The sequence below is a fragment of the Triticum aestivum genome, chromosome 4A (genome assembly GCF_018294505.1).
Source record: "Triticum aestivum cultivar Chinese Spring chromosome 4A, IWGSC CS RefSeq v2.1, whole genome shotgun sequence".
NCBI lineage: Eukaryota > Viridiplantae > Streptophyta > Magnoliopsida > Poales > Poaceae > Triticum > Triticum aestivum.
This window is the reverse complement of record NC_057803.1, coordinates 594350760-594370095: the sequence shown is the minus strand read 5'-3', so window position 1 is coordinate 594370095 and position 19336 is coordinate 594350760. Positions and strand designations below refer to the sequence as shown.

General features: G+C 44.8%; 3 protein-coding genes and 1 long non-coding RNA gene across 5 annotated transcripts; 1 reads left to right on the top strand and 3 right to left on the bottom strand.

The window, feature by feature from the left end:
• Positions 1-649: 649 nt before the first annotated feature.
• Positions 650-3552, bottom strand: LOC123087322 (uncharacterized). Of its 2 annotated transcripts, XR_006441309.1 has the most exons (5): positions 3328-3552; positions 2957-3115; positions 1842-2871; positions 1572-1609; positions 650-951 (listed from the first exon to the last, which is right to left on the bottom strand). It is a non-coding gene; the product is annotated as an uncharacterized lncRNA (long non-coding RNA). The 2 variants fall into 2 exon arrangements; XR_006441310.1 differs by having other exon boundaries at positions 1572-1646; positions 2957-3545.
• A 1271-nt stretch (positions 3553-4823) lies between these two features.
• LOC123087321 (guanine nucleotide-binding protein subunit beta) lies at positions 4824-10361 on the top strand. The gene is made up of 6 exons (XM_044509314.1): positions 4824-5161; positions 5253-5347; positions 6901-7325; positions 7960-8323; positions 9344-9457; positions 9939-10361. The coding sequence occupies exons 1-6, from the start codon at positions 5053-5055 to the stop codon at positions 9972-9974; spliced, it is 1143 nt and encodes a 380-aa protein (XP_044365249.1). The 5' UTR covers positions 4824-5052; the 3' UTR covers positions 9975-10361.
• A 1033-nt stretch (positions 10362-11394) lies between these two features.
• LOC123087319 (deoxyuridine 5'-triphosphate nucleotidohydrolase) lies at positions 11395-12328 on the bottom strand. The gene is made up of 3 exons (XM_044509312.1): positions 12077-12328; positions 11905-11996; positions 11395-11811 (listed from the first exon to the last, which is right to left on the bottom strand). Exons 1-3 carry the CDS (start codon positions 12229-12231, stop codon positions 11567-11569), a joined length of 492 nt encoding a protein of 163 aa, XP_044365247.1. The 5' UTR covers positions 12232-12328; the 3' UTR covers positions 11395-11566.
• A 449-nt stretch (positions 12329-12777) lies between these two features.
• LOC123087317 (acidic leucine-rich nuclear phosphoprotein 32-related protein 2) lies at positions 12778-16497 on the bottom strand. Its single transcript, XM_044509311.1, has 2 exons — positions 15675-16497; positions 12778-13195 (listed from the first exon to the last, which is right to left on the bottom strand). The coding sequence occupies exons 1-2, from the start codon at positions 16365-16367 to the stop codon at positions 13043-13045; spliced, it is 846 nt and encodes a 281-aa protein (XP_044365246.1). The 5' UTR covers positions 16368-16497; the 3' UTR covers positions 12778-13042.
• Between the last annotated feature and the right edge of the window lie 2839 nt (positions 16498-19336).

Here is a 19336-nt window from a genome sequence, read left to right as displayed (position 1 = left end):
ACAAAGAATCTGGGAAGATTAGCTCTACCGATCGAGTTATTCATCTTTATAACGTGATATTTAGAGCTAAGGTGGAATTGCCTATTGGGTTGTGTTGACAGAGGGCAGAAGTTAGAGCTTGCTGGTTTCTCTCGGTGATATATACTCAGAGGGCAGAGACAGCTACTTTGTCTCGGTGATGTAGTGACAGAGGGCAGAGGCTAGTAGCTCTTCCCTACTGATTTACAGGGTATTATAATTTTTCATATTTATACTTGTTGACTACGGGTCTCCGGGAGTACTATAATTTTGCACATACAATATACATGTGGATTTGATTCGACATGACATCAGAAGAGATCACACCGTGTATGCTATTCATGCGCAGTCTGGTCGAGTGATATCCTTCATAGTACTTGTAAAGTAAATTACAAACTGAGGCACGGCAACCGGAATGGGAATAATGTTGTCCCTTTGAATTTGAAAGCATGAAGAGACATAGAAATAATAGTGTGTTTATTCTATTCATGCAATCTTCTCAATTTAACTTTCACTGTATTTGTAGGAAAAATTACGAAATAGCAGATCTAAATAGCAAGAACAATTGTCATCTGGACTTGAAGGCATGAACACATAAGTAGAAAAAAATGCAGAAAATGAAGGCGTACATATATCAATTTCTACGACTGAATATTAATTTACATCTCAAATAATAGTTGGGCAACATTTCACATCTGTTAGAAAATCAGAGAAGATCAGCGAAAATTGTACAGCATGCATTCATTAATTTTCTAGTGGTGCCCCAAAACAATTGATTAGGTGGGCCTAATCCGACCAACACAGCGTGACACAATTGCAGACTACTGCCCATTGTCAATATCATCATCTCCCTCCTATTTTCCGCCCTTTCTCCTGTTATTAATTGGTTCCATCGGTCCATGCAGCTGGCCGTGCATGTGTGTTCTCCTCAGCCTGCTTTCGACACAACACATGTAAATTAATACCCGGCAAATACAACACTATCTGTCGGCATTGCGCTATCTTTCTTATACCAGGCAAATACAACACTAATTTTATCAAGTACAGAAGGACCAGAGTATTTTCGTTCCAGAGGAACACTGCAAAAATATGCTTTGTTGAAGCATCTACCAGTTGCATGGCTTCATCAAAATTTGAACTTGCATGGTTCAACAAAATCAAACAGTGAACTCTCATGAATATTATTTCAGACGGCGATGATGCTCTATCATTGGGATCAGGACCTCACATCTTAATGAAAGGAAGCAGTTAATAATCAAGTCTAAAATCTGAGTGAGACTTAAGCAGTCAAGCCCATTGCAGCACCATGTCTGATAGAAAAACACTAACAACGTCTAATAACTAACAAAGAGTGACTTGACCCATATATATGTCTGCAAATGCAGGTCACATATTACTACACAAGAAAACATATGAGGTTGATGCTGCTTCTTCACATAAACGATCATAAATAAGATGAGAAGGCAGACACCGCAAGCAGGAAGGCAAGACCTTCCAGCACAACTGTGATTCCTTCAACAGTGACGGTAGTAGCAGTGTCCCTGGGGACGTACCTGCAGTCACCCATATTGTACTCCATATTGTACTCCTTCTGTGGACAAGAGAACATACTTGTGTGAAGTTTGGGACTGCCAACGTCAAAAATGAAGAATGAAACTTGAGATCTTTGCCTGTTTCAAGTAACAGCATGTGGTTCTTTTCTTTGATAAGAAATCAGATGATACAAGGAAATAAAATAAAAAGTAGCACTTCTGTTGTATGTTTTGTAGCATATCTATATGAAATGCATGAGATTAACGAAGATGCAAGATGACAAGACTCACCTGCTCATTGTGGCCAAGGCTATTCCGTGTTCCATCCCTTAACATTGAATGCACTTGAACAATCCTTAGGAATCCATGTCTCATCATGCATTCCAAAGAACCTGGATAGAGCAACTGATTGTGAACCAAACTGATTTATAAGAAAGATGTTACAAAAGATCAATCTACTGTCTATTGAATACTGATTTCTTTCTTTGTGATCCTTGCAACAACAAAAATCTTGACTCTACTCGTCATCATAGTATAGCTTGGTCAGAGGCTACTTCCCCAACCATCATTAGAAACTAAACCATCTGGGTATGATGAAATCAAGGGTCCTTCTAACATGACATTGTGTGATGTTTTGCACCAGAGAACAAAATAAAATTTGCTGTGGCGAAATCAGTAGCATAGAAGCAATAAGGAAAAACAAAAATACAAGTAATATGTACAGTAATAAAGTATGTGATGCAAAATGCAGTAAACAATTACAGTCCCATGTAGTTATACCAGATGAAAGAAGGATATAAAAAAATAGATCACCAAATGAAGCTCACACAGCTATTTGCCACCAATTTATCAGACAACATTGTACATGAATCTGCAATACTTACATACAGTAGATCAGTAGTGCTACTTTTTTTAGATGAATAGTGCAACATTTAATTAGTTGATATATGAAACGTAATTATATAACTGATGCCACTAACTACATCGAGAGGTCCAGACAGTTACTATGTTCTCACTTCCGCGGATACTTCAGTTCGAGTGGATGTCGACATGAAACTGCATTGCCATGTCCGCCAACATATTCTTTCATAAAGTATCAATCAAAACTGGAAATTAGTGTATTGCAATTGCCACTTCCGATGTTCAGGTTCAATTCATCATACAATTATGGAATATTAACACTGGAATAAAATATGACTGTGCAACACTTCCTTTCCTCTCGGATGTAAATATGAAGATCGAAATCCGGAATTTCCGAGTGAACCTGCACGTGCATTCTCACAGAACCCGAACGACCACTTCTCCTCTCCTCGCCATAAACCTTCACACAACACATCAGAAAATAAGAATTAGAACATCTGAAAAAAAAGTGCCAAGCAAATAGGCAGAAGTACAGAAAAATTTACCATGGCGGAGCTCGTCATCTGGTGGCCACGTCATCTCCGACATGCTAGAGTTGGCGACGACGCCATCTGCTATTTTCCTCGTGCGGGAAGGGCACGGAGACGTTGACAACAGTGACCGCCCCGCCGGACCATGAAGGGCATGGTCTTCATGGAGAAGAACTGGGACGTTCAGAAGAGGCGAGGCCGGGGTCTCCCATTAGTGCACGAGTCACGGGAATGGAATGATGACCGGCCGGAGATGAGCGTAGGCCGGAAAGAACGCAAAATCGGGGAGGAAGAAGGCCAAATCAGGATGGATACACCGCCTCCCGCCCGAGATCACGCAGAACATGAGAAAGGGTAGAGGGCCTCGCACGCAGAATCCACCTCACCTCTAATCTAGCCGGTCCTCGATGTCTCTTGCTCGACGGCTGGCCTCCCCATGCGAATCTTGTGCCGTTGGTGGCGTGGCTGCTATGCATTGGAGGTGGCGGTGGCACGATGCCGTTGCTTCGTCCCCTCGGTTGTACGTCTGCCACCAGCTCCACGCGGAGAGAAGATCGGGGTTGGAAGCAGCGTGAGTAGGGTAGATCGGGGTTGGAAGCAGCGTGGTGAGGTACGCGAGGCAGTAACCGTCAGGAAGGAGAAGACCCTTTTATAGGCGTATACGGCGGCCGACCGGTGGCACCACACTCATCTCGAGTCTTCGCCAGAGGACACCGAATAAAATATCTAAAAAGCCACCCCTCAAGGTAACGTGAGACAAAAAAGAACTGCCCAGAATGCTACGTGCCCATCGATGGCATAGGACAGTCAACAATGCATCAGACAAACGTGGCCACATGCAAGAACCAGACAGCGTCACGTGGGACAAGACCAGCCCACACACATCTAGAACAGGCACGTGAAATCAAGCCTACCATGCTCACAGTCAACCCAACTTAAAAAACAAGGAAGAACCTTCCCGATGCACACGCGTCTATAGGCGGAAGCACATAACGTGGCAATGGCAGCGCTAAGAAAAACGTGCGTAAACAAGTTGAGCAAGAAAGAAATGAGATCGATCACTTCTAGGAAACCATCATGCACACGTGTCGCTCAAACAACCACGGTAAAAAAAAATTCCAGAAAAACCAGAAAAAAGGAACCCTTACAGGCCTAGTCTTCTTAGTATTAGCAATAAGAGCGCGAGAGGGAATTGGTTACAGTAAGCAGTTCTCGGCATGGCTCGGTTTGTAATGGACCCGAATGTGAAGCCAATATTTGAACAAGGCACACCGGGAACCGATTCTCGAGATTCCCTTTCATTCTAAAGGGCCATGAAATGATGCGTCATGGAGCTAGCATCTCACCTGTTATTAGTCGGGCACAAGAGCCCGTAGAAGCATGTATGGCTTTTGACATATGTCATTTAAGAAAAGGGAGTAAATGTAGCAGCTCATAAACAAGCAGAAGTTGGTTCTACATCTTACACGGTGCCGGAAGACATTGTAACCTTATTATTGTTAATTACCGATCCTCTTGTTTGATTTCGCAAAACAAGAAGAAGAAGATGCTTTAGTCCACTGATCTGAATATGCTTTCTATTTATGAATTCTATAAATCAGAAATGCTGCATAACCTTGGGATCTAATTATGAAAAAAGAGTAAAACCTCTTTTTATTTTTCCTATTTTTTTAGAAGAGAGTAAAACCTCTTCTTCTTCTTCTTCTTCTTTTCCTTTTTGAGAAGGGAGTAATAAAGCCTCTTCAAGCGTGCAACGGTCACTCTCGGCCTGGGCCCATTCCCAAGTTGTGCCAACTCTCCCCAGTGGGCCTTGTGCCCTGGCCCACATGTCATTCAGGAGGGCAGCAGGTGACACTACTTTTACCTCAAAAAAAAAAGGTGACACTACTCCTCCTAAACCCAACGCGTCCCCAACAGCTCCACCCCATCCCCTCCTGTCAGTTCGTCGTCGCCGGCCACTTCGGCTCTCCCGCCGCCGCCGCCCCCTCCAAACTCCCAGCTCCCAGCTCAGCCATTGGATCTCCCCCTCCATGCCCAGAGGCAAGTAGATAGACCCCCCACCGGCGCACGAACCTCAAGGCAGGCAGGCAGCGCGGCCGGCCGGCCACCCGATGGCGTCCGTGGCGGAGCTCAAGGAGAAGCACGCGGCGGCGACGGCCTCGGTCAACTCCCTCCGGGAGCGGCTCCGCCAGCGCCGGCAGACGCTCCTCGACACCGACGGTGAGCCCGCCCCCTCCCCCGGCACGGAGCTCTCGGCTCTCGAGGGTTTGCTTGAAACTGTCGCTGACTGCTCTGTGTTGCGGGCGTGCAGTGGAGAAGTACTCCAAGGCGCAGGGGCGGACGGCGGTGAGCTTCAACCCCACGGATCTGGTCTGCTGCCGCACGCTGCAGGGCCACAGCGGGAAGGTTCGCTCCTTTCTTTGGTTGACTTCTTCGGCCTCTCGCCTCCGTTTCGGCACAGGGGGTAGTTCAATTTTGAAGCAGAAATGAGCGAGGTCTCGCGCTTGTTAGTTGTTGTTAGTGCTCCAATTGTGGAAATGGTGGTGCTAGCATGAGCAATTCATAACCGAGTTTGATTGCCGAGAATAAGATTTGGACATATGTGAAGGAAGTAACCTGGATTAGTATGAGGTTTGGTCCCTCCAGTCTAGCATGAGCAATTCATGAGTGCTTGTTTTGAAGAGGCTGCTGCTTTGGCCTAATTTTTCATGAATTGAGACACAGCCTTTTTAGACTAACTTGAAGTCTGCTTCGGGAATGGTGGTGGGAATAACTTCTGTTAGAGAGGAAGAGAAGGTAGCTTCATGCAAAGGGAGCAGAGGAGTCGTGCCTATTGGCGCCAAAAGCAAAAGGAAAATCGGGGCAAACTTGTCTTTTTACCATACTCATGGCGGTAACCGAAAAGACGACAACAAGGTCGTCGCGCATAATTTTACATGTTAAGGAAACTGGGCAGTGTTCAGTTGGCTAGAGCCCGCGCCTGTGAGCTCGCCCACCCGCGTTCGAGGCGCCGCCTCCGCAGGTGCCTCACTTCTTATCAAATAAAAAGCTCTCAGTGCTAGTACCCATGGGTCGACTTCTCAGGGTCGTTGGGCATAATTTTACGTTTTATAAGGATTTTGTTATCGCTGTCGCGGTCCAAGAAAATTGCAGTGTTATCTAGCAAAATATCAGATCTCTGGTATACTCTAGAGCCAAGTCTCACGCAATTATGGATGCATTGAAGTATTTAGCATCCTATGGTTCTTAGTTTACTATTTTGGCTATGCATTCCTAATCAGGTAATCATGCCTATTGGTAGAATGTGTAGTTGGGTTGAATTTGTATGAGCAGTCTACTGGAATCTGTTCCTTCCATTGTCCCGTACCCTTGTAAATGAGTCAATAGTACAACCAAAACTTCAGTACCAACACTAACAATCTGTGAGATGCTCATTGATGTCCCACGTGGAATGTGCCACTTGCAATCACCGCAGCTCAAGGTTGAGCCTGTTGGTGAACCCGTGTGGCCTGATTTAAACAGTCCTAATCCCTCTCCATAGTAGCATTTCCTTGGTAATTATTTCTGTTTTGCTTTGAAATATAACCGCCATGCTGTTCTGTAGTCCTTTTGTGTGAATCCCTCTTTTTATTTGAGGGCATGTTATTGTTTGACACCAACTGAAATAAAAAATATGTAGCATGGAAGATCTTTGAGTTTCAAGAACAGGTATGCGGGTTGTTACCAATTTTTAGAGCATTGCAATTCACAGAAAGAACCCTGGTGCTAAGATTTTTTGATCGGTTGGTCCCTCGAACTGCTCTATCATGCCTAATTATATGCTCCGTCAATTTGTTTTGTTTGTTGAGCGATTTGGATTTCCTTCTAGGACAGTACCTCACAAAGTTGCTTATGTTGAAATGTTTAATGGCTTCATGGTTTTATAACTAGTAGTAAGTACTATCTCTGACTCAACACAGGTATATTCTCTGGATTGGACTCCTGAGAAGAACTGGATAGTTAGTGCCTCACAAGATGGAAGACTAATTGTATGGAATGCTTTAACGAGTCAGAAAACACATGCCATAAAGCTACACTGTCCATGGGTGATGACATGTGCTTTTGCACCCAATGGTCAATCTGTTGCTTGTGGCGGTCTTGATAGTGCATGCTCTATATTCAACCTTAGCTCGCAAGCAGACAGAGATGGGAACATGCCAGTATCAAGAGTACTTACTGGACACAAAGGCTATGTTTCATCCTGTCAGTATGTCCCAGACCAGGAAACCCGCTTGATTACAGGCTCAGGTGACCAAACGTGTGTCCTGTGGGATGTTACTACTGGCCAGAGGATATCAATCTTTGGAGGTGAATTTCCATCAGGGCATACAGCTGATGTGTTAAGGTAATTGTCTTTTTCTTATGGCATTCAATTTAGCATCATGCTTACTGTTGTGGTATATTGGGGGGTGTTTGGATTGAGGCCTATCAGGCAGCTATTCACTCAGGCAGAGATCTCAGCCTCAGGCCTTCAAAATCGGACACCTGAGAATCGTGCCCGACTCAGGCTGCTTTTTGTGGAAGCGATCCAAACAGGCCATTGGTTCTTATTTTATGACCAAAACAATGTGATACTGTTCAAGTTTCATTGATTATGTTGAATTGAATGAAGTTCCATGGTATTGATTTGAAAGCAACACTCATTAATCTTACATCTTGTCTGACTGGGCCGTATTTGTAAAGAAAGAATATGTTTCACCTTTTGGCGGTGCAAGTTTACTTTTAAGGGCTGGCTGTGATTAGTAATAAACTAATAATCAGTGGGAAATGTTACTGCATGGTGGCACATGCAGCGTTTGGTCAGTGAGACTTCTCTGTCAATTGTTGTTGATATAGATCATCAATGGTCTAATTATTAATCAAGTAGCTGATGTGATATCTTGGCAACGTGGCTGCATGCTTGTTTCACAGCTTTATAAGTTGCTATACTTTTTATGTCCATACTCATAGTGTTCTGATCTTTTTGTCACCCCTTTCAGTCTGTCCATCAACTCGTTAAACACGAATATGTTTATCTCGGGTTCATGTGATACAACTGTAAGGCTATGGGATCTCAGGATTGCAAGTCGGGCAGTTCGGACATATCATGGACATGAGGGCGACATTAACAGTGTCAAGTTTTTCCCTGATGGTCAGAGGTTCGGTACTGGTTCAGATGATGGTACATGCAGATTATTTGACATGAGAACAGGCCATCAACTTCAAGTGTACAATCGGGAGCCTGATAGAAATGATAATGAGCTCCCTATTGTTACATCTGTCGCTTTTTCCATATCAGGAAGGCTTCTTTTTGCTGGATACTCTAATGGTGACTGTTATGTGTGGGACACGCTTCTTGCCGAGGTGTGCATTTTACCCATTTCCCATGAATTTTATTGCAGCGTAGATAATGGGATGAAAACCAGACATGTAAAAATAAGACTGATCAAGTTTTACTGCGAAGCTACAACTAAATTTTATACGGTTGAAAAGGAAACATAGTTTGACTATACAATTTATTTACCATAGAAAAATCAGATCAAAGTTCAGAAATGCTAAGCCTGGTTAGTAACACCACAAGATTGATCTTTAAATTGCATAAGCTTCACTTCATTACAGTCCAGCAATAGTTTAGCCATTCTGATGTGATTGTAAAGCTGTAATTATCAAGTGAAAATTAACCACATTGGAAAAGAATATCAGTTGCGGAGAACTAGCTGCATTTCCCCTTTTGACATATGCCTCGCAAAATAACAATCATGATAACACATAATGCGTTGTTTGCATTTGGGTATGGTCTACTTGAGTACGCATCCCATCTTATGACATTAGTTTCTGCAGCATCTCTATATGCAATTCATGCATTAATAGTATTGTTGTAGATCACCTTGTAGATTCCTGCTATAGGCCAACAATGCTTCAGAGAATAGAGTTTAGACTGCACCAAGCTGCCAACACAAGGCTTTACTGCGAGTTGATCCCATACTGTTAGAACCCTCTGGACCTGATGAGTTTATCCCCAGTGGCCAGTGAACTATCCATGCTGTTTGGCTGAAGGTTGCGACCTCGTGGTTCGAGCCACAATTAGTTTTCAGTTTTTTGCAGCGCCTCCTTCGGCCATGCTTTTATTTTTAGATTCAGGCCCTTTGGTGCCTTGTGAGCCTTCAGTTTCCTTCCTATAATTGATCAGGAGGAGAGAGTGCCCACAAAAAACTTACATATTCTAGCTTTTATGAGCTCAAGCAATTAGCCTATTAGGACTACTCTTGTGGCGTTTGGTGAAATATAGAACATCTGCCGCATATCATGAATCATCCATTTTATTTATTGCCTATACTATTAAAACTGTGGTTGACCTGTGAATACTTTTTAAAAACGACTCAGGTAGTGCTTAATTTGGGAACTCTCCAAAACTCTCATGAAGGCCGTATAAGCTGCCTTGGGCTGTCATCCGATGGGAGTGCATTGTGTACAGGAAGCTGGGACAAAAATTTGAAGGTATGGGATGAGCTTTCAATATGAAAAATAAAATAATATTGTGGACTACTTGATCAGTTGAATGGCATGGCATGGCATGAACTGTTGTAGGGCAAAGTTTACATATACCAATGCCATTACTCTAAATTGGGCTAGAAAGGAAATATCAGTTGTAGGACAAAGGTTACATACATAGGACATCTTATGCTATATTTCCAAAATTAATGATGTCCATCTTTTGAAACAATTGTGCACATTGTGGTACATTCAACATATACTGAAAGGGTGCATGCTTTTTTATTTTGCAATATCTGCTTGTTTAGCTCTTGCTTTGTTATCAGCAAAAGTACTTCTTGGTGGGTTATAGACAGATTTCCCCTCTCAATGAGGTACTACTATTTGTTACTAATGGAGAGACCTGCAAGTGAAATGGAATGAACTTTAGTCAACTCCAGCATTCTATCTAACCGTCGGAAAATTGCCGCTTGTTGAAAATTTCCAGATCTGGGCTTTCAGTGGACACCGCAAGATAGTCTGAAGCCCCGGCGCGTGTTCTCCCCGTGTCGTGCGTTCCTCATCGCGTGTTGGGGGTGGTTGGCCAACTCGAAAGGTTGCTGGAGATGAAGTCGTCGTCTGTTTTGTAGCATAGGATCTTGTATGCATCATGCCTTATGTCCAATGGAAAATGCAGTTTGTCCAGACGAGTGTGCTGTGATGATGTTCTTGTACCTGGTTAAGTCAGCGTACTGTTGTTTATAGAGTCGCCAGAAAGCAAGCAGCGCACATGTGATATTTTCTGCCCTTGTTGTGTACAACCATATATTTTTAGCTGTAGAAAAGCACTAGCTTGGCAAGCCGAATTGTTAGAACCAAGAATCAATTTGTTCGTTTCTGGAGTAAGGTAAGAAATGCGAGCTTCATTTCCTGTGTGCTGTGATGGTTGACGGGTTCGTTCAGTGAGCCATTCGCTATCGTGTTGCCTCTTGTTGTGTACTCCATCCGTTCCAAAATAATTGACCTTCATTTGTCCAAGAATGGATGCACCTTCATACTAAAACATGTCCAGTAGCCCACGCATTTCACTGTGGGGTTTTCAACACCATACCCTGTGAAAAGAATCCTTTGTTTTTTCTACGATGCAGTCAAACAAACCAAAATTCTTAGAATTCCAATGGACATGACATTGCAACCCTAATATTTTCTTGTAATTCTTGCATTTTTAGAATGTTTGTGAGTCTTGTTTGATTTGAAGGATTCTCAAAATGTAAGAATAGAAAGTGTGCAGGGTTCGGGTGTTTGATAGCACAAGAAAAGCAAAAGAATTCTAATGGGCTCCTTTGATTCAAAGGAACTTCATACAGTAGTATTTTTTTGTTGGAAAATTGAACACCCCAATGGGAGTTCTGAAATGTTGCACGTAGGTTGATTTGGTCCAGTTTTTTTTTTTTTTTTGAAACCTCCGCTCGCTCTCCGGATTTTATCCATTCAGCGGTAGCAAATCTGAGTGCACAGCGCATCTCAGAAAGCCAGGGATTACATTAAAATATGTAGCAACATTTTCTACAACTAAAGCTTCCTTAGCACAAGTATGAGCAACAGAGTTCACTAGACGGCTAGCATAACGAAGCTGAAATCCCATCGCTACTGCTCATTAGCAGTAGGTGTATGTCGTGGGGGGAAACTCCAGCGTCCCCACAATTTCAGAAATAACCTCCATGGACCGCTTTGGTCGATATCTTTCTTCATGGTGAGTGAACCTGTTCCGGCTGCTCCAAATAGCCCACATCACCGTAATGCCAATAGCTGCATCTTTCTTTGGCACCAACCTAGCATCGAGCAAATCAGTAGCCCAAGTGTGTGGATGGAGTTTTTCTAACATTCCACATTCAGAGGGTCTGCAATACACACGACACAACTGACTCAAAATTCTGCTGGAGTTCAGATGCTGGAGTCATATATGCAACATGAACTTCTCTAATCTGGCTGGAAGAGATCACGAGATTTCATTTAACATCGGCCACACACAAATGACACAACCATCAAAAGATGGGTACCTTCCCTAGGGTTCCACCACCAACCTAAACCTTAACACAGACCACTTCTCTAGATCTATCTACCAGGGCTCGAAGCTCAAACGCCGGTGGACCCAAACCCTCCCTCCCCACGGACGGTGGCGTCGAGGTCCTCCACCTCGGCGATCTCTGGCGTCGTAATCACCTGGATGATCATCTGCGCGACGCGGTCACCGGGCTTCACGGCAAAGTCCACCTCCGAATGGTTGAAGAGCACGACACCCACGGGGCCGCGGTAGTCAGCGTCGATCACCCCGGCGCCCACGTCGATGGAGTGCTTCAGCGCCAGGCCCGACCTCGGCGCTGCAAAGAACACGAACGAGGCGGTGAGCATTTCGTCAAACACCCGACGCGCAGCCAAGAAACGTGATCCGAGAAAAAAGAAGAGGGACTCACCGATGCGCGCGTAGGTGCCCTCCGGGATGGCGATGCTCAGGTCGGTGGCCACCAGCGCCTTGCCCCTCGCCGGCACGACCGTCTCCACCGCGCTGAGACCGGACAGAGAAGCAGTCAGGGCAAAAGGGAAACAGCAGGCAAGGCATTATGTGACGATGGAGCACGTGCGTACCTGGAGAGGTCGTAGCCGGCGGCGAGGGCGGAGCCGCGGGACGGCAGGATGGCCTTGTCGGAGAGCTTCTTGACCTTGAGCAGGGGGGCCATCTTGGTGATCTTGTGGGGTGGCTCGTGCACGGGGTCAGCACCGGCGCCGTTGGTGGCGGCCATTGCGACGACGGAGAGCAGGGTTCTCGGTGGCCGGCGGCGAGAGAGACAAGGAGAGGCGTTGAGGCTGCGGCGGGGGACGATAAATAGGGACGCGGCGGGGCGGGAAGTGGAGCGGATGGCGCCAAATTCTCCCGCCATAAAATTTCGCCGCTCGTCCAAGATTTTTACCAACTACTACTATCGTGTACCATCATCGCTAACTTTTCTCCTAAATTTTCGTACGACTACTTTTTATCCACGACTAGTATATTAACATTATTATGACCTGCTGTTGTATGCCTTGTCTAGTTTTTTGACCGCTGCTATTTCACGTCCATCTGGTAAGGAGCCCTCAAACTAGTTGGCAGATGTTCTATGTACTGCTTTGAACAAGCCAGTGAAAATGCTTCAACTCGATTTTAAGATCCCAAATTCCAACTGAACTTTTCTTCTCAAGGGGGGCAAATTCGGTCGACAATGCCACGCCCAAACTGGCACCTGTTCTGTTCGCAACAATCGTGCTCTCAGCTGCAGAGAGAGCTGCGGCGCGCGCCCTATAGCTACCAATGAAAAACGGAGTACCTCCTTTACATTACAGCCATGATGAAGACAGACGGTTCTCGTGATCCGAGTCAACGCCTCGATTTATAGTACCAGAAATTTCACATGAAGGAGCAGGTCCGAGGATCCCCGCGCGTCTTGAATAAAATTTGGAAACTCCCAGAAAATCCTTGCAGAAAACTACCAAGGTTGCCTGCTTCTACGCCTCCCGCACAAAACCCTCTGAAAAGCGTGCAAAGACAAACCCACAAACCTTGAACCGAGATCAAATTCAGTTGTCTCCACCAGCAGCATCTTCATTGTCCCTTTTCCTCTTGATTGGCAGGGCAGATCCTGCAGACTTGTTTCCGTTGGCAACCTCGCTCTTCTCGGCTGCGCCTGAATCCGGTTCGTCGTCCTCAGCCTCATCTTCTTCGTCTCCAGCCTAAGAACAGCACAATTGAATTAGCTAACAAACAGATAAACGGCACAATTGGGCTAGCTAGAAGAGAAGTATAGATCAGTGGGCAGCATGTAGTGTGTACTATTATACAATTAATTAGGGAGCGCAAGTTATATGACCAACAGGTGAGGTTTAGGTTGTTGTTCGCTGGATGATTACTGGGTCACCTTATTAATGAGGATGCAGGGAAGTTGATGAAGAATTACAGAGATGGTTCTCTTCTCTATAAGAAGCATGGTAGATGCAAGTTCTGATAATGAACAGGAGCGACCTACAAGTGTGTAAACAGAGCCCAATGTCACCATCTTTGAATAAGAGCAAATAAGCACAATGTTGTGTGCTTGCATTGCCATCAGATCCTAATTTGTAAGTAAAAGCCAAGGTACTAATAAAACTATAAATGTATTCCTGTGTCCCACGGCTGTTCTAGTCTAGGCCATCATCCATGAGACTCTGGGATGGGATTCATGTCCAACTTCAGTTGAGCATGTGATTGCTGGGGTGCGATTTAGGGAGGGGGGATGATTGTGCCACGGTGGTGTGGTGAGGGGTGGCGCTGTTTGCTGGGGGCTATGGAATACTCAACGGCATATATATTTTTACAAGAAAATCCTTCGCCAACATACTGATGCTTTATATCATGTTACTTTCTTACTACAGCAATTGGTCGTTCTTTAGGACCGCGGGAGGCAGCTAATCTTCAAGCTGATCACTGAGTAGCGCAAGAAGGTGGTGTGAAGACAGCGGCGCTGATTTCAAGTTCTCTGTCTGGCATTTTTCTTGCCTGTGCTTGTAATAGAGCTTCCCCTGGGAGGAGGGAGCTTACTTCGGGGTGTTTTGTGTTTTGATCAGTCTGATTGGGTTCAAGAACTGAGATGCTGAAAAGTGTAGCGGTGTTGCTGTGGTGTAGTAATGCCGTTTTGGTGTTTTCTGTCTTTAATCTTGTAGCTGGTCTGCTGGTGTCCCCAGCCCCAGGGGCACACTGTTCGGTTGCTTGAAAAGCAGGGGGTATGCCTTTTATCTCAAAAATAAAACTAAATGTAGAAGTGGCTTTTGTTTAAGACAAACAAGAAAGTAAGTCACACAGAATGCAATGCATAACACTGGACAAACAGCAATTTAACCAAACATGTAGAAACTGTACAAATATCCAGTGAACTATGAAGTTTGTCCTAAAGCACAAAAGTACAGACAAGGAGAGAAGAGCAAATCCTAGGACCATACTGCAGATTGTCCAACAAAAATGAATGCAAACATATGGGTGCTACTTTGTATTAAAGAAGTTTCAAAATGCACTGGAAAACAATACAGCCTAGTGGAGCAGCAACCTAATTTGTGGGTTTTGCTTTACATTATTATAAATCACAAAAGAAGAGGAAGATAAGAAAGATTTTAATCATATTTGACACCGATAATAATGCAACTATCCTTTTGGGCTTTTGGCATTTGGCCACACATTGTAAAATAGTCGACAAATTTATTGTCACTGTGGATATTCATTTCTATGTACATCATACCAGTACACCACTATAGATATCTATTCGTATGTACGTCAAACCAGTATACCACTTAACAAATTTATTGTCACTTAAGATACCCATTTGTACATCATAGCAGTACACCACTATAGATACTCATTTGTATGTACATCATACCAGTATACTACTTAACAAATTTATTGTCACTTAAGATACTCATTTCTATGTACTCCCTCCTTCCATCTATATAAGGCCTAATGCATTTTTTGAGACTAACTTTGACCAAGTGCTAAAGCAATAATATATGACATGCAAGTTACACAAAGCATACCATCAAATTCGTATGTGAAAGGAGCTTCCAATGATATAATTTTCACATTATACATCTCATGTATTATTAATCTTATCAATAGTCAAATGCGGTCTTGAAAAACGCATTAGGCCCTATATAGATGGAAGGAGGGAGTACATCGTACCAGTATACCACTATACCGAGTTTTCAGGAAATGAAGAGGCCTACTAAAACAAAGAACTGTTCAAGATGTTACCCTGAATACTGGTATGATGTACATAATATGTACTCCCTCCGTTCCAAATTACTCGTCATGGTTTTAGTTCCTCCGTTCCAAATTACTCGTCGACAAACCAAATTACGTCTAACTCAATCACATGAAGCAATGAGGTTGTAAGGGCATCATGGCTTAACAATAGGGTTATGTGTCCTCTAATGACCATTGTTACCACTATGAGCAACGATTCGTTGTTTTAAAGGAAATCCTGCAGTGCAGTACCATAACATTACCAATACACCTCATTAACCGTTTAACTAGTTGTCACCTATGCGCAGGTTACTGAAGAAGTACCAACCAATACAGATTTTATCAAATGCCTATGCGCAGTGCAGTGCAATATGAGGAACATTTTATCAAATGCCAACCAATACAGATTTCTAAAGAGCAGAGGAATTAGAAGAGAAATTTCACCTCATCACCATCCTCGTCTTCATCTCCTTCCTCTTCCTCGCCATCTTCTTCTTCATCTCCATCCTCTTCCTCTCCGTCCTCTTCTTCCCCTTCCCCTTCACCGTCCTCCGCCCCTTCTTCGTCCTCCTCCTCGTCCTCATCCTCATCCTCCTCCTCGTCTTCATCAGACTCCAGACGGTCATTGCCCTCGGCATCGACGCCGTCCAAGTATTTTAAGCTGGGAACCAGCGCAAACACCTTCTCCCTGTACCCCTTGAGCTTTGTGACGGGGCACTGGTACAGGTCCAGCGACTCGACCCCGAGCGGCGCGAGCGGGGCGAGCTCCTCGACCGCGGCGAAGCGGTTGTTGCCGAGGTCGAGGTGGCGGATGGTCCCGCCGCAGGACTCGGCGACGGCGGCGAGGGAGTCGGCCCCGGCGAGGCGGTTGTCGGGGAGGGAGAGGCGGCGGAGGGCCGGGAGGCGGGGCAGGCCCGCGAGCGAGGAGAGGCGGGCGCCCGCGACGGAGAGCTCCTCGAGCGAGGGGAAGCGGTCGAAGAGGGCCGGCGAGGGGAGGCGGCCGGTGGAGGACTTGACGGCGCCGTCGAGGGTTAGGGTTTTGGGCGCGGAGAAGGGGGAGAGGGGCGCGCTCTTGACGGCCGCGCTGATGGCGCGCTCCCACGCCGCGTCGTCCTCTCCGGCGCCGGCGCCGGCCATGGCTGCGGCGGCGGGGCGGGCGGGGACGGTCGTGGGTAGAAGAACCCTAGCTAAACCCTGGAGCCGCAAAGCTTCGGAGGCGGACGGAGCAGACAAGTACGGAAATGGTGTGGTGTGTGGTGTGGCGATGTTCGTCCTCCAAGCGTTGGAAATGGGTTGTGATGGGCCCTTTTGGGGGGAAATTGATGGGCCCTGGGCTTATAGGTTTATGTGCAGCTTGACAGAATTATTATTTTTTGTCTACAATCCCTCAAAAAAAAAATGTCTACCAGAGCGTTGAGTGAAGAAAATATACTTGCATACTATGCATGTTTCGCACGATTTGACTTTTGAAAAATAAAAACCTCGTGACAAGGATATTCGGTAAAAGTTGACAAGAGGAAATAGTGCGATCCGTCTTTAGGTATGTGAATTCTCGCCTTTGACTTTTAGTTATATGAGATTCCCCACATAGACTTTCTGAGCATGATATCAGGATGTATATACAAACAGTAATGCTATACGTACCGACATTTATAGGCTGAGATTAATTACAAGCTGACATGGCATGGTTTGATTGGCAAGAAAGGGAGAAAGCGGGGCCACCCAGGTGAAAATCAGGGCCGAAGAGAATTAGTGAAGGGCTTCCGTAACTTGCCTGTAATAGGCCCGTTGGTCTAGGATTATTGATATACAAATCGCAGAATGAATAAAAAAATCTACTTTTCCAGAGAGATTTTTGATTGAAAGGGTATCTACTAATCTTCATCTTTAATCTACATCGAAATCTATGAACTTTTCTAGGGGTGTATCGGAGAAAAACTCGGATGGAGATATATAAGAGAAAAAAAAAGCATACCTTCTTGATGTTATTCCGTGGGCTATGCATTGTACAGCGTTCAATATGTTCACTCTAAATGTGACATGGGGTAGTGTGCCGCGTAGCTAATTTTATGACTACTTTCATGCGCTTAAGTGCATAATTCAAACCAGTGTTTACCTCCGAATCATTTACAGGTTTGTACATGACTTCCCATCGCTGCAAGATCCCATGATCATTTGGTGTTTCAGTAGGCATGTAGACCCCCAAGTCATGATCTTCTTAACACCTTTCACGTGTAAATAGTTCATCGCACTAATAATTTTTTCGGAAAAGCCTGAATTGTAGGTCAGGGTAGTTTCTTTGAAAAAAAAACTTATTCTATGCTAAGATAGTATTTGGTTCTCTCTAAGTATTTCATATTGGTCTCAGGTTACAATTTGTGAGTTCACTTACTCTATTACTTATTTTATCCTCATAATATTCAAGCCATTTGCATTCATGTTGTCGGTGCACGAAATTTTCAAAACCATGTATACGGCGGCATACGTAGTTAAAGAAACACGGAGGTGAGAGCGATACAAGGACAACAAAGCTAAAACCCTAGCGGCTACAACTCTTGAATCGGTATGTGACTTCATGCGTAGTTGGTGATGTAGAAGATGTTGAGTTTTTCTCCTAGGCCTATGGGTCCTTATATATGCATCTTGTCCTAGCCTCCAAGTGGAGCAGAAACCGAACCAAACTCGAACTCCTCCATTGATAAGAAAAGTACCATATCCTCTTCGCATCGTCTTCCAAATCGGCTCTTGTCTCCTTATCCGCATGCCACGAGATGGAAAGTTTTGGAGCATCTTTGGTCTTATGTATACAAATGTCTTTGTTTAGTCTCCATATGATGTGGACAATAAATTAAAAAAATCATATGCCCAAAGAGTAGAGAGATGAAAGAGAAAGGAATACAAGGAATTCGTTATAGCGTCATTACTTAAACAAAACCCGAAAACTACAGAAGTGTTTTTTTTATCCCGAGCACACATGCTCCCCCGTGAAGAGTAAAATTGAAAAAAAGTACAAATTTCAAAACATTGTGATTTTTTAATGATAAACATTGACGAATGTTTCAATTGCGTTCAAAAAATGTGAGCAAATGACATTTGTGGAGGCCTGTGCAATTGTTTTTGTTTGATATTCCAAACAGCTTCCAACAATAATCTTTATGAATCATCGGGTTTTTTTCACAGACCTCCATGAATTTTATTTAATCGCGAAATTTTGCACGCAAGGGTGAAGAATTCATCAATGTTTATCGCACAAAAAACAGATTGTTTATATTTTTTATTGTTCATCATGGGGCATGTGAGGTTGAGATAAAAAACTCAATATCCCAAAATTACAAAAAAAATAGTAACCATTATATGAGGAATGGATTTTTCAGGAATTTCCTGAGTTGCCTTTTTTTCTTCTTTTTTGCGGGTGGCCCTGATTTTCTTTAGACGGTGAGATAATAAGAAGTTTTTTTTAGGAAGCCCCGATAATAAGAAGGTTTTTTTAGGGAGCCCTGATAATAAGAGGTTGAAAACAGTGAGCAAGCTTCCCTAAAAAAACAGTAAGAAAGCTAGAAAGAGAGGGCCGTGTCATATCGGACCGCGGCACAGCGCCGATCGTGATGGATCGACCGATGGACCCGGGCCGCCCATCAGCAGGGCACCACGCAGGCACGGCCGGTTCCGGTCGAGATCGGTCTCGCTCGCTCTCATGTCACGGACGCGTGCGTGAGGGGGACGAATGGTCCTGCGACACAGCGACCCCGGGCGAGACGAGACGAGACAAGATGCGTCCGGTCCAAAGTCTGCAATCAAGTTACTCCTAGGTCCTAGCGGCCTGCCCTAATTAATTTCTCGTCAGGCAGAAGCTATGGCTAGCTTGATATAGCGACGAGTCAGCTGCAGACAAACGCACACGCACACATCCATCGGTCACCAGTTCCCAAACGCACCCGGCACCGGCCGTGCATCGTGGACCGGGCGAGCGCTGCGTGCCAACGGCCGTACGTGTCGCTGTACCGGCCGGGCCGGCGCATGTGAAGACGCAGTCCGTCCGTCCGAGCGTGCACGTGAACGGGGCGCCATGTCCATGTGCCGCCGTCCGCCCGTCCGTACCCGGTGAG